Source organism: Schistocerca americana, chromosome 8, assembly GCF_021461395.2.
Source record: "Schistocerca americana isolate TAMUIC-IGC-003095 chromosome 8, iqSchAmer2.1, whole genome shotgun sequence".
Taxonomy (NCBI): Eukaryota; Metazoa; Arthropoda; class Insecta; order Orthoptera; family Acrididae; genus Schistocerca; species Schistocerca americana.
The window spans coordinates 325,871,349-325,887,234 of record NC_060126.1 but is presented as its reverse complement, the minus strand read 5'-3'; the positions used below and the strand labels follow the sequence as shown (position 1 = coordinate 325,887,234).

Here is a 15,886-nt window from a genome sequence, read left to right as displayed (position 1 = left end):
CAGCCTATCAAAACTTAAGCCGAGCTTCTCATTATATTCTTCAGGTTTCTTCCATAACACACTCTGTCCTCTAGGTACGCGAAATATTGAAACGTTTTAGACCTGCGGAAACATTAGTCACTGGAAACATCATGGACCTCCTTCCAACCCCATTGGAACTCGTTTGTACAGATAATGTCAGTAGTTTAAGCTGAACGCATTCTTCAATCAGTTCTTGTCGTTCGTCAATATTTGGTAGTCTCTGCTTGCAAGATCTAGCGTCGAGAAGCAGAATGGTTTACAAAAGTTAATAATTAATTTTTTTCCGACAGTTTCGGTTGAAAAGATGAGGATTTTGTTGAGGTGCATCGTGGAATATTCCCGCTTTAGTCCCTATAGTTTCATGAAGTGCCAATCGGTGGCGACACAATACTTCGCCACTGAAATGGAATCTGTAGCGGAGATACATCCGCTGCAGCGGGCTGTCATTGGGTACCTTTGGTGGAAAACCGGAGCACCGCAGATATTCATAGTGGCTTGTAGAATGTCTACAGAGACGTGTCATTGAACAGATGCACGGTGAATTGTTAGAAGAGGTGTCTAGCATCATCGCAACAAGGTCGCTCAAATCTGTCTGGTCTCCCGCGTGCCGGCTGCCCACACACATCGGTGACTCCTTCAGTGTTGGAGCGAGCAGACACTTTCATTCGAGGTGATCGATGAACCACAGATACCTCGCTGCACAACTAGACGTCTGTGTAGGTAGTCCTGACACACTCGTCCACTCAAACGTATGTGCCCGCCGGGTTCTTCGCAGGCTAACAGAAGAACATAAAGAGCAATAGAGGATCATCTGAGGGGAATTTCTTGTGCATTACGAGGCTGATTGTGACTATTTTTAGTAAGATATTGTTTGGGAGGTGAAAAAACGACAGTCCATGGAGCGGCACCACGCCAGCTCTACTCTGAAAAAAAAAGTTCAAAGCCGTAGCCTCATTCGGTAAAGTTATAGCGACAGCCTTCTGTGGCTTTGGAGGGGTTATCCTGCTTGATGTCACCCCTCATGTTGCAACGGTAAACTCTAAGATGTATTCTGATAACGACTTCAGCGTGTTCGTCGGCGCAAAAATCTAAAAGAACTTATCACTCTTCAAGACAACGCAAGGCCTCCCAAAAGTCTGCGCCCCTGAGATGAGCTCACAAAGCTGCGTTGGACTGTTCTTCCTTACCCACACTACAGCCCCAATTGTGCACCTTGAGACTTCCATCAGTTGAACTATTTCAGCACACAGTAGTTGCTCCTGCAACATAAAAACACTTAAATAATTAGTAAATCTGATTGAGCGCAAAATCTTCTAATACTTAGATCCACCAGAGCTTGCAATAAATAACTTATGATGACATCACTTATTTTCAAGGGAAGAATTCAAACCATCAAAAATGTTTACTTATCAATAAGAAAAGGAGGCCAGAATGAAGTATATTGATCAATTTTATAGCTAGAAGCACCTTGCGTGTTACCAGGTTTATTAAATAGTTGCACCAAATTGCTATAGCAATTACCAATGAAAAAGCATTACGTGCACCCCATGGCCCTGCACCCAGTGTATCCCACTATCTCCCCTAGCACCACCGTCCTCAGCCATTTAGTTAACTGCTCCAAAGTTCCTCTAGCGATCAGAATCCTGAAACTAGCGTGAGGTGTAAAAAGACAGTTACACCCATTGAAGCGAAGTCAACCGTACCACAATTCAGAACCATCTAATCGTCAAATAATACATAAAACTAAATGGTACTTATGTCCACAGGCGGAGGCTGTGTCAGCTGCAGCATACAACTGCTCATGGATGGACGCGAGTGAGCGTTTCAAGCGTGCCATGAGAATCCTCGTCAGCCGCGCACAGAAGCCACTGGTTCTGATGGCTGGATACCTGTACCCGATCAACAGGGAGGCGTTTCTCACAGTAAGTGTGTAGGCTTGATGGCCTGAAGTTACTGTGTACATTGCAGACAATGATCGGGGGTTTGACTCTGGAGGGGCTGGGGTGTCACTGTCAGTTACCACTTCCCTGTCCAAACAAGAATAAAATTATCCACCACCAACACTCATTAAGCGCCAGACCTGCCTAAGATTTTAATATTAGGTAATAACAATAATTTCCAGAATATTTTAGTACAGTAATTAGTAACATTAATAATAATAATAATAATGATAACAATAACTTGAATACATTGCTTTAGCAAAAATTACTATGAATTAGAATTCAAAGAAGTGTAGTATTTGAAAAGCATTCATCTGATAATTTGTGAACTACCCATGTATGTCATATAAATATGAGACTGTTATAACAACAAAAAGTTCTCACAACTTTCACAAGGACACAATTTACACGTTACAGAACTGAAGTGAGCACTCATCATTATCAGTACTTCACTTAGCACTACGACCGTTAACGGAGGTTTACAGATTAAGCTCTGTGAGAGCGTAAGTGTTGGAAATGCAGTTTCTTTCAGCTGTTTCGAACAATCATGTTAGAGAAGTCAGTCATACAGTAGGATTTTCTTAGTGGAGAGTCTAACATCTGACTTTTTGTCTTATTCAATTTCCTTTCGTTTGGAGATTGTACCAGATGGTTATAACTAAACTTTCGCCGTCCGAGTATTGTAAACATCACAAGAGCTGAAACATCGTAGGTACGTTCACTAATCGGCTCACTTACGGAATGTTCTGTAAAAAATAACAGTCCAATTTAACGCTACCGAATTGAAAATACGGCGCTGTAACGTTGTAAGCAGTCAGAGTGTGGCGCGAATGCAGGAAAAGGGAAGGAACGTTCAAACACATGATAACGTTGGTTTAGTAAAGTTTATTAAGATATGGTAAAAAGTTCCAACATGTGTTTAGTACGGTCTCCTGACTCAGCAACATGCTATATCCATAACACGGCATGGTCGCAGTTGCTCTCAGCACATGCGATGTAATACGAGCAATACGTCGTTCTAAGCAGTCCTTCAGATCAGGAAGAGCTGGGATACATGCTGATAGAAACGATCTTTAGGATGTCCCTTAATCAGAAGTCACATGGATTTAGGTCGGCCGATCGCCTGCAGATGATGGGAGCATTACCGAAGGTTTTACGGAGCAAACTTTTCACCTCCAAAGCGACATGTGGAGTCGCCCTGTCGTGCATGAAAACATTGTGTGGACACCGTTGCTGAAAGTGCATGTTACACAAAGAGATCCATGTAACTTGCATATGTCACTGTGCACCCAACAGGTCCGTAAGGTGTCATCTTCTATATGAAAAACTGAGTAAGAGTAAAGGAGCTTGTCAAACCATTCTACAAACTCAAATAAATTGACTGCAGTGGATGTTCATGCATAATATATGGCGGAGCAGAGCCTCATATGCGACAGTCCCATGCATTTACAGCACCGTGCACAGCAAAATGTGACTTGTCCAGCCAAAGAACATTCCCCAGCCACATTTCATCCATTTACATGTCTGACAAAAAAGACGAAACGCAAAGTCGCTGTGTTGTACCCTATCTTAGGGTTTCATTGGGGCACATGCTGAATCTAGTATGGACGAAGTGGAAAACGTGCGACAAATTTTCTTATGTCTTAACCAGGAAATGACAATTCCTGTAACACAGTTCTACCACTGGCTACAGAATTTGAGGCATGTGTTGCATGTTCAGCTATAGCTACACCATACTTATTATCGTCATGGGAATGGATCACCTTCCTTTCCCTGCTGCATAATCTATGTATTACCGTAAAGTTCCTCCTGGCGAAATTTGTTTCTGAAGGAGGCTAACATAGCATACACTCTTTGGCGAATCAATTGTTCTGTTGATTGATTTATGACCGCCTGGATGTTGATTTACGAACCCTGGCGACGACTGGTACATCTGAGAAATACTAAGATGACCTCCTGCCCCTCCTCCTTCAATTCCTCTTCATTCGCTTCAGGGAAATCCCTAACACCAACCGCATCCCTGGGAAATTTCCCAGCTCTCCCATTCCCAATTTCACTCCTCCCCTCCACCATATGGAAATTGGTGGGAAAAATATTCAGTCTCATCTGCAGAGGAAGGGACTCCTGACAGGGAATTAAAATGTGTCAGTAATATATTGCTGCATATCCTTTATTTGACCACCATGCAGGGGACAAAGCTCCTCCTTCATTGCTCTTTGCAAGACCTCCACTCTTATGACGTCATGTCAGATCCTACTAGTGGATACTGGTGCTGATGGTCGTAATCCTTACTGCATCGATCCCAAACCAGTTGGTTCTCTGGATATATTAAGTCATTTTTGATTGATCAGTTGCTTATTTTGTGGGAAATATCTCAACAGGTTGAACGACTTTGCAGAATGTTGTGATTAGTGGGAGGAAAACTCTTTATGTATATGAGGTCTTGTATGCACAGATGACTGACTACAAAAGCAGCTCCTCCACCACCACAATCTATATCCATAAAAAGAAACTTCAAATCGCATCTTCATAACGACCACAAGGCAGGTGTCCGGGGAACTGCAGCTGTGCTGGCCATTCCCTATTCTCCTGTGCCTGCGGGTCAGCAGAGAGGCTTGCACGTAGGGCTGTCCTGTATGCTGCATAGACTGGAATCGCCCCAGTCCCCAAACAAAGTGTCACTTGATGGTAACATGCATCTGCTAATAACTACGAGCAGATGCACGGCCTTAGGAAAATAATTCTCTTATAGCACTTAGCTGGGACTATTGCGACATTGTGTTATGCTTCCCAGTGAGTCCAGAAGCCTCATGCCCAGGTGTGTGGACAACTAGTTAGCAGTCCCAGTGCCCCTAGCATTGTTGGTGGGATCTACTGACTCACGATCACATCATAAACAGTGACACAGCCCATCACCATGTGTATAGACAGACGAAAGCAGAACAATCAATCTCATTTCAAAAACACACGCCATGTATTGGGAGTTTAGTAATTAGAGATGTTTGAGAACAGAAGCACCCTCCTCCAAACGTTGCCCATAACCTATACGATCACAAAGACTGTCAAATGCAAACTGGGCAATTTGCAATTCACCCATATAGAGGGCACCTTCTGCACCGCCACATTGTCAGCAAAATTTCGTGTCCTTCGATACCTGGGAAACCATCTCCATTCTCTCTCAAGTTGTTACTTCATGTTTGTGTGTGTACTGACATGTCCAAACATGCAGAAGGAGGTTGTCATCCACACTCGGAATACTATGTTTCTATTGGCTAATGCTGGGGCAGAAGGAGAGCTCGCACAATTGTGATATAAAAATTGTGGGAGATGCATCAGTTGGGCTACCCTATCAAATTAATTATTTAGCAATTTACAGGAGTCAAACAGATCACTTATAATACTCACTGTCGCCTTGTAATGATCCTTCTTCATAGTAAAACAGATTTTCAACGTTGGAGAATCACTCACATACATTAGGTTTTTGACCTAACTGCAAAACTCTTCGCCAATATAATGTGAGCTGATGTCATAAGATTGGAAATATTGGCAGTGAGTCATTTCCCAATAGGGCGGTGACTTGTCCCCCACATACTGATTAAATAAAGAAAATGAAGCAATATTACATTGATACTTATTTGAATTTCGTGTCCTGTAATCCTTCCTCTTCACTGTAGAATCTTTCTCCCACCAGTTTCCAGGTATTGGAGAGGAGGAGTGAACTGGGGGTGGTGATTGGAGGACTGGGGTTTCCCAGAGGTAGAACGGTTAATTAATTGATCTGTTTAATTAAGTAGTCAGTTTACTACATATCAAAAGTACGCTGGTATTGGCGAGGTGGAGGAGGTTTGGGGATTTCTCTCAGGGATCTGTAGGGAAAGGGACAAGGTGAGGCATTGGGGTTTCTCAGAAGGCTGAACTGTCCTCAGGGGTTACAAATCAACTCCGAGAGGGACATAAATCAATTAACAGAGCAGTAGGTTTGCCCCTGAATATATGCTTGTCCCTGAATAAACACAACCTACTCAAACAAAATGTGGCAGAACGAACTTCATCCTTCTACCAAACTAATTCACCTGTTTCTTCAAATTTCATTAAGCATATTCTGTAGCCCATTTACTGAGAAGTGTCCTATTAGGAATTATTTCTGTCTGCGATGTTTCCACAATGCAGCGCTGCAATTGTTGCCATTTTGAGTCAAATATGGTTCGCACATCTATAATTATATTTTTCGGGGCTATTACTTTACTCTGTGCTAGTTAGGTGAGAAGTTGATATACGTAAAAATACGTTTATCTAGTTTATAGAAATAATAATAGGTCACAAAGATGACAGCAATTATTATTACAAAGTTGTTAATTTACCACTACACACCTTCACCAATCATCAGTATAATGTTACAGATTAACAATATTTTGTTGAGTTTATGATAATTTTAGCTATTCCTTTCAACTTATTCTTCCAGAAACGTCTACAGGTATCAAAATAAGTACCAATAATGGGTAAATAGTTTCATCATATGCATGATACGCCAGTTAGGCACTTCATGATTGGCGTAATTTATCAAAACTAGTAGGATAATGAAATGTCACCAAAGACAGATTCTGTAAGCTCAAATAGACTAAAAATATTCGATGATAAGTCTTGATAACAAGTGAGGAAGCGCAGTTTATTCATATTTCAAAATTAGCATAGGTAAGCGTCTACTTTAATTTAATCTTGCCATGTATGCCAAGTGAGACATCTATTGTTCTTCAATCATACTTCCATGGTTACAATTGACAAGATGGGGTATTCAATCCCTAGTCAGTTTCATGTCTGTACGCTATGTGGTTTCTTTACAGAGCTCCAATACTTCCTTTTATTCATGGTAAAGCAATGAAAACAATTCCATAGAGCGCAAATATTCGCTTGCGCACCATCGCTAATAACTCTACTTCACGGAAAATTGTGAACAGAAGATATCATTTATTATTTTTTGTATCACATGAGACTAGCCCCTTGAACAATGGACCTTGCCGTTGCTGGGGAGGCTTGCGTTCCTCAGCGATACAGATGGCTGTACCGTAGATGCAACCACAACGGACCGGTATCTGTTGAGAGGCCAGACAAACGTGTGGTTCCTGAAGAGGGGGAGCAGCCTTTTCAGTAGTTGCAGGGGCAACAGTCTGGATGATTGACTGATCTGGTCTTGTAACACTAACCAAAAAGGCCTTGCTGTGCTGGTACTGCGAACAGCTGAATGCAAGGGGATATTACAGTCGTAATTTTTCCCGAGGGCATACGGCTTTACTATATGGTTAAATGATGATGGCGTCCTATTGGGTAAAATATCGCCGGCCGTGGTGGCCGTGCGGTTCTAGGCACTGCCTCGGGCATGGATGTGTGTGATATCCTTAGGTTAGTTATGTTTAAGTAATTCTAAGTTCTAGGGGACTGATGACCTAAGATGTTGAGTCCCATAGTGCTCAGAGCAATTTTTTTGGGTAAAATATTCCGAAGGTGAAATAGTCCCCCATTCGGACCTCCGGGCGGTGGCTGCTCAAGAGGACGTAGTTATCAGGAGAAAGAAAACTGCCATTCTACGGATCGGAGCGTGGGATGTCAGATCCCTTAATCGGGCAGGTAGATTAGGAAATTTAAAAAAGGGAAATGGATAGGTTAATGTTAGGTATAGTGGGAATTAGTGAAGTTCGGTCGCAGGAGGAACAAGGCTTTTGGTCAGGTGAATACAGGGTTATAAATACAAAATCGAATAGGGGTGATGCAGGAGTAGGTTTAATAATGAATAAAAAATAGGAGTGCGGGTAGGCTACTACACACAGCATAGTGAACATCTTATTGTGGCCAAGATAGACATGAAGTCCATGCCTCCTACAGCAGTCCTAGTTTATGTGCCAACTAGCTCTGCAGATGATGAAGAAATTGATGAAATGTATGATGAGATAAAAGAAATCATTCAGGTAGTGAAGGGAGACGAAAATTAAATAGCCATGTTTGACTGGAATTCGAGAGAAGGAAAAGGGAGAGAAGGAAACATAGTAAGTGAATATGGATTGGGGGTAAGAAATGAAAGAGGAAGCCGTCTGGTAGAATGTTACACAGAGCATAACTTAATCACAGCTAAAACTTGGTTCAAGAATCATAAAAGAAAGTTGTACACATGGAAGAATCCTGGAGATACTAGAAGGTATCAGATAGATTATATAATGGTAAGACAGAGATTTAGGAACCAGGTTTTAAATTGTAGGACATTTCCATGGGCAGGTGTGGACACTGACCCCAATCTCTTGGTTGTGAACTGTAGATTAAAACTGAAGAAACTGCAAAAAGGTGGGAATTTAAGGAGATGGGACCTGGATAAACTGAAACAACCAGAGGTTGAACAGTGTTTCAGGGAGAGCATAAGGGAACAATTGACAGGAATGGGGGAACAAAAAACAGTAGAAGAAGAGTGGGTAGCTATGAGGGATGAAGTAGTGAAGGCAGCAGAGGATCAAGTAGGTAAAAAGACGAGGGCTAGTAGAAATCCTTGGGTAACAGAAGAAATATTGAATTTAATTGATGAAAGGAGAAAATATAAGATTGCAGTAAATGAAGCAGGCAAAAAGGAGTACAAACGTCTCAAAAATGAGATCGACAGGAAGTGCAAAATGGCTAAGCAGGGATGGCTAGAGGACATATGTAAGGATGTATCGGCTTATCTCACTACGGGTAAGACAGATACTGCCTACAGGAAAATTAAAGAGACCTTTGGAGAAAAGAGAACCACTTCCAGAATATCAAGAGCTCAGGTGGAAACCCAGTCCTAAACAAAGAATTAAAAGCAGAAAGGTGGAAGGAGTGTAAAGAGGGTCTATACAAGGGCGGTGTACTTGAGGACAGTATTGTGGAAGTGGAAGAGGATGTAGATGAAGATGAAATGGGAGATACGATTCTGCGTGAAGAGATTGACAGAGCACTGAAAGCCCTGAGTCAAAACAAGGCCCCGGGAGTAGACAACATTCCATTAGAATTACTGACGGTCTTGGGAGAGCAAGTCCTGAAAAAACTCTACCATCTGGTGAGCAAGATATATGAGACAGACGAAATACCCTCAGGCTGCAATAAGAAGATAATAATTCCAATCCCAAAGAAAGCAAGTGTTGACAGATGTGAAAATTACAGAACTATCTGTTTAATAAGTCACAGCTGCAAAATACTAACGCGAATTCTTTACAGACGAGTGGAAAAACTGGTAGAAGCCGACCTCGGGGAAGATCAGTTTGGATTCTGTAGAAATGTTGGAACACGTGAGCCAAATCTGACCTTACGACTTATCTTAGAAGAAAGATTAAGGAAAGGCAAACCTATGTTTCTTGCATTTGTAGACTTAGAGAAAGCTTTTGACAATGATGACTGGTATACTCTCTTTGAAATTCTAAAGGTGGCAGGGGTAAAATACAGGGAGCGAAAGGCTATTTACAATTTGTACAGAAACCAGATGGCAGTTACAAGAGTCGAGGGGCATGAAAGAGAGGCAGTAACTGGGAAGGGCGTTAGATAGGGTTGTAGCCTCTCCTCGATGCTATTCAATCTGTAAATTCAGCAAGAAGTAAAGGAAACAAAAGAAAAACTCAACAAAAGCAAAACGAGGATAATGGAATGTAGTCGAATTAAGTCGAGTGGTGCTGAGGGAATTAGATTAGGAAATGAGACACTTAAAGTGGAAAAGGAGTTTTGCTATTTGGGGAGCAAAATAACTGATGATGGTCGAAGTAGAGAGGATATAAAATGTAGACTGGCAATGGCAAGGAAAGCATTCCTGAAGGAGAGAAATTTGTTAACATCGAGTATAGATTTAAGTGTCAGGAAGTCCTTTCTGAAAGTATTTGTATGGATTGTAGCCATGTATTGAAGTGAAACATGGACGATAAATAGTTGGACAAGAAGAGAATAGAAGCTTTCGAAATGTGATGCTACCGAAGAATGCTGAAGTTTAGATGGGTATAACACATCACTAATGAGGAGGTATTGAACAGAATTGGGGAGAAGAGGAGTTTGTGGCACAATTCGACAAGAAGAAGGAACCGGTTGGTAGGACATGTTCTGAGGCATCAAGGGATCACAAATTTAGCATTGGAGTGCAGCGTGGAGGGTAAAAATCGTAGAGGGAGACCATGAGATGAATACACTAATCAGTATCAGAAGGATGTAGGTTGCAGTAAATACTGGGAGACGAAGAAGCTTGCACAGGATAGAGTAGCATGGAGAGCTGCATCAACCCAGTCTCAGGACTGAGGTCAACAGCAACAACATCACATGAGAAAAATGTTATTTCTCAATTGAGCGTAGCTTTAATTATTCGCCAGTTACATCGCAATTTCTACTGAGGCCAGTCCTGTGATACACTCTGTGATCAAAAGCATGCGGACACCTGCAAAACATACGGTTTTCATATTAGGTGCATTGTGCCACTACCTACTGCCAGGTAATCCATATCAGCAACCTCAGTAGTAATTAGACATCGCGAGAGAGCAGAATGGGGCGGTCCGCGGAACTCACGCACATCGAACGCGGTCAGGTGATTGGGTGTCACTTGTGTCATAAATCTGTAAGCGAGATTTTCACACTCCTAAACATCCCTAGGTCTACTGTTTCCGATGTGATAATAAAGTGGAAACATGAAGGAACACGTACAGCACAAAAGCGTACAGGCCGCCCTAGTCTGTTGACTGACAGAGACCGCCGACAGTTGAAGAGGTTCGTAATGTGTAAGATGCAGACATCTATCCAGACATCACACAAGAAATTCAAACTGCATCAGGACCCACTGCAAATACAAGTACAATGATAGTTAGGCGGGAGGTGAGAAAACTTGGATTTCATGGTCGAACGGCTGTTCATAAATCACACATCACGCAGGGAAATGCCAAACGACGCCTCTCTCGGTGTAAGGGGCGTAAATATTGGACGATTGGACAGTGGAAAAACGGTTTGTGAAGTGACGAATCACAATACACAATGTGGCGATTCGATGGCACGGTGCGAGTATGGCGAATGCCCGGTGAACGTCATCTGTCAGAGTGTATAGTGCCAACAGTAAGATTCGGAGGTGTTGGTGTTACGGTGTGGTCGTGTTTTTGATGGAGAGGGTTTGCTCCCCTTGCTTTTTTGTGTGGCACTATCACAGCACAGTCCTACATTGATGTTTGAAGCACCTTCTTGCTTCCCACTGTTGATGAGCAGTTCGGGGATGGTGATTGCATCTTTCAACACGTACGAGCTCCTGTTCCTAATGCACGGCCTGTGGCGGAGTGGTTACACGACAATAACATCCGTGTAATGAACTGGCCTGCACAGAGCCCTGACCTGAATCATACATAACAACTTTGGGATGTTTTGGAACCCCGACTTCGTGCCAGGCTTCACCGATCGAAATCGACACCTCTCCTCATTGCAGCACTCCGTGAAGAATGGGCTGCCATTCCCCAACAAACCTTCCAGCACCTGACTGAACGTAGCCTGCGAGAGTGGAAGCTGTCATCAAGCGTAAGGGTGGGCCAATACCATATTGAATTCCAGCATTACCGATGAAGGCCGCCACGAACCTGTAAGTCATTTTCAGCCATGTGCCCGGATACTTTTTATCACATAGTTTAACACATAAAGGGTACAGGAACGCTTGACGTGTTTTCCAGGAAGTTAAAGGGGGTTTGGCGTAGCAGTGAGGTGGGTTCCACACTCCATTCCACTTCATTCGACATTGATTACTGAATGAATCATTTCACAACCTAATGTAAGGTCGATTTATTTACATTCAATAAACACTATTTCATAGGACACCTTTATTTTATTTCCATGCATTTAATATCCTAGGCTAGTATCGGCTTAGAATTATGGGCCAGAGGAGAGAGTAAGCAAGGATGCACTGAACGCCTACATGGCCAACCTTGCGGCGTATTACGAACAGAAAGGAATAAAAAGCCATCACGGAACTTCCAGACGCGTGGGCAGGGAAATACAGCAGCCAGTTTCTCAGGTGAAGACCCAGATATCCTGTGCGGTAACCCCTACTCTGCAAGAATGGGTCCTCAATTTTCTGGGCGATGGAGAGACGCGTAGGAAATGTATAGCTTCTTTAAAGGGAGGAGGCGCTCTTTTTGTACATAATGTGATGAAAGTTGCGGGAACTAATATTGTACAGCACTATAGGTACTGATAGAAAAAGATGTAGTACGATTAATAGTTACTCCCCACTGAACCAAAGCTACAACTAGGAGCACCTTATGGTTCCCAGGGAGATGCCATTGGAACCAGGCACTCGACAGAAACCTATGTGAGCACTCTACGAAAACAACGAAGTTGCTGAAAAGATATTGTGAAGTTAATTACAAGAACTACGGAAAATCTACCATACTCTCCATGTTCTATTACACTGAATGTAGCATCACCGTCAGCAGGTCATTCCGGCAGCTAGTGTAACGCCATCCCTTGGTGTTAGAGCTTGCAACGCTGCTTCGCAGCTCGACTCATGCCTTACATAAGTCGCCAACATAGCTCCCCTTGACTGTATCTTCCTGATAGTAACTGGAAGTTCTGAGAGGCACTGGATCGTGACAAATAACAAAGACATGAAGTAACTTACAAATCCTCATGGCAAATTTAAATATTCCTTTCTCTATGAAATGTTGCTATGCACAGTTGTATGTGGGCAAAGTGTTCTGTGCTTTGTAATGTTTTAAGGAGCTTCCTGCTTCAGAGTAAATGGTTTCCTCTTAAAAGATCTCTTGACACGAAACGTTTCCCTCTTTTTCTCTTGCTCTGCTATGTTGTGAAGAGAGGGTATTGTGGTGATCGTGCTGTTTGGGAACTAAAAGCAGGGGGCTCTTGGAGAACCTGAGTAGTTCAATGGAGTGATAATCAATGCCAAAGTATCTGCTTTTGACTGGAGGTCCATTAGCAAGCATTCCATTTCACTACATACACAATTGCCTTCACATACCATCACAGACATAAGTCTAATTAATTTAAATCTTGGAATCATTGCGGTCACTCATTAGACTGTTCATTCCATGTAGAAGAACATGTAATTCTTCTTCACTTTCACTCAGCAAAGCAATGTCATCAGTGAATCGTTTAATTGATATCCTTTCACCTTGAATTTTAATTGCACTCCCCAAACTTTCTTTTATTTCGGTCACTGCTTCTTCTATGTACAGATTGAACAGTAAGGGCGAAAGACTAAATCAATATCTTACACCCTTTTTAATCCAAGCACTTATTAGTCTGTGTTGCCTCTCGTACATGTCGTATACGGCCTGTCTCTCCCTATAGCTTCCCATATTTTACTCATAATTTCGAACGTCTTGCACTATTTTCCATTGTCGAATACTTTTTGCAGGTCGACATACCCTTTGAACGTGTCATGATTTTTCTTTGTTTCACTTCCATTATCATTCGCAATGTCAGAATTGGCTTTCTTGTGCCTTTACCTTTCCTAAAGCCAAACTGATCGTGTCTAACACAACCTCAATATTCTTTTCCATTCATCTGTATATTATTCTCGTAAGAAACTTTCCTAAATGAGCTGTTAAACTGATTGTGTGATAATTCTCACACTTGTCGGGGCTTGCAGTCTTCATAATTTTAGGGATGTTAATTTTCCGAAAGTCAGATGATATACATTTTTCACACCTACGTGAATAGTCGTTTTGTTGTCACTTCTCTATCCATTTTAGAAATTCTGATGAAATGTTATCTATCCCTTCTGCCTTATTTCATCTTAAGTCTTTATAAAATAAGTAAAATAAATAAATAAATATATTGTTATTTAAATATGTTAATTATTCTATCTGTTTGACGGTGATTGTGATTGCAATTGCAATTAATATTTTGCTTATCTGGAAAGTGGACGTTTAATTATTCGTTATCAGACGCTTGACAATGGCTTTTTCGTAAAGGCAATGTTACTCGTAGTTGACCGTGAAATAAAACTGAAATAATCGGACTTCGTAATTAAATCGTTTCCAAAGACTGCTGCGGTAGGTGCGGACTCATAATCTAAATCTCAATATTACAATAATTTGCCAGCCATGCCAATACGTCGTACAGAGGTGATTGTCTACTAAACATAAAGAAGTTACACAGTTAGTTAAATCAGATATATTCAATGAATAAACCTACAGTTCATAATCCTACTTACTTTTATAAATATAAATTCTTTACAGAATCGAGTGCCTAGTGTGGTTGCAACTCGCAGTATTCTTCTATAACATGAAATATGGCGGTGTGCCAGACAATAAAATAAAATACGTGCTTCTCGCACCACTTCAACCAGAGCTCTCTTTTTCTTAATCAAACATAAGAGTAACGTAATTGTGCTTTTATTTTATCAGCGACACAGCGCTGCAGTTGTGTGCCATAGGCTTTATTTATTTGTCACTGATTATTTACTTAATTAATATTTCGCGTTTCCACGGAAACTCACGCTCGGCATGCAAATGTGCCTTTATATTGCCCCCTGAATTGCGAGGCGAAAGGACACACCTGCAGGCGAGCAATTCACCTAAAGGCACAAGAAAATCTAAGTTATCTACAACTATTTACATGACTTACATTACACATTATACACATTATATACAAAATTTGAATGACGCGGGTGCGCCGTAAAAGTTCTAATGTTGGCAGATAGAGTGCGCGCATGCGCAGAGGCGTCTGTGTAACTGCGGCACTGCCGTTATATCGTACAGTTAGATCACGCGGCACAGTATTGCAGATCATATTGTTCGTGTGCGCGCGTTTTTCAGTCGTTGCACAAAGAAAATATTCAACCAAGATTACATATGAAGACTACATTCTATGACAGGTAACTTAGTTTTAAATTTACAATATTTGTTATAACACAATACAACTTAGATTGTTGAATGTTCTTAGTTACATAGTATTGTTTTGAAATACTTCAAAGAAAAATGTCCGTATTTTTCAGGTGCGTTGACCTATACACATCGTGTCGTTATTACAGTTCATATTCATCCGCTGCACAATAATTTTTTACAGGTTAGTATCGTCGTGGTAAAGTTTTTTGATCACAGTAACATCGTTGTATAACAACGTGATTAATATATAAGCGTGTCCATTTCTCATTTCCATTATAGTCGTAGTGATGCAGTTCGTTGTGACTAAAAGCATTGCTTATTACAGATCAGACGTGACCCATCGAGTAATTGGTCCACGTGCAGTTCGTTTTTTACATTCCGTGGAAGCTTGGCTGCAGAACCTCGGACGGCACATAGCTGGCGTCGATCCTTGGACAGTCCAGGTAAGAGTGTCCGTCACATTTCGAGAACATTTAATTCCCTGAAGTTCCAACCAAAATTCTTCCACCCGTCGTGTTGTTTCCTGGACAGGCACTTTGTGTCCATTTAATCCAGTTAACATCTTGAAGTTGGGTACTGTAGTAATGTCACTAGACGATGCACGAATTATGCACTTCACATTTTCAGTTTTTTGCTGAATATAGCTCACCTAAATGTTCGTAGTTATTAAACAAGGAAATCGTTCATCGCGTTTACATAGATACGCTGCATAATGAATGGCATTAACAGTTTCTTTCACATAGGTTTCCGCGTAGTTGCAGAGTTAGTAATGTTCGTTAATGTCCGTGAACAGTGGCTCACTATGCAATGTCTTTTTGGCACTCGTTTTGTTCAAATTTTTACATAGTAACAGTTACACTATCCATCAGTTAAAAAAATAAGTAATTATACATACACATGTCACATATTTTCTTAGCATAAACATAATATAGTTGCACATAAACATGTTTACATCATCATTACATCGCTATAGGTTATTACATTGTGTCAGATTTGATTTCATGAATTGCAGATATTTACATCCTCTTTAGCTGTTTTGCTGGGATATTATCGATGTTTTTTGTGATGTCA

General features: G+C 41.4%; 1 protein-coding gene across 1 annotated transcript in view; it reads left to right on the top strand.

Moving 5' to 3' along the window:
• Positions 1-15,886, top strand: part of LOC124545814 (odorant receptor Or2-like) — a 48,412-nt gene that overhangs the window by 27,512 nt on the left and 5,014 nt on the right. The window contains exon 4 of the mRNA XM_047124761.1: positions 1,788-1,943. Coding sequence (XP_046980717.1) covers positions 1,788-1,943 — 156 coding nt within the window. The remainder of the gene's footprint in view (positions 1-1,787; positions 1,944-15,886) is intronic.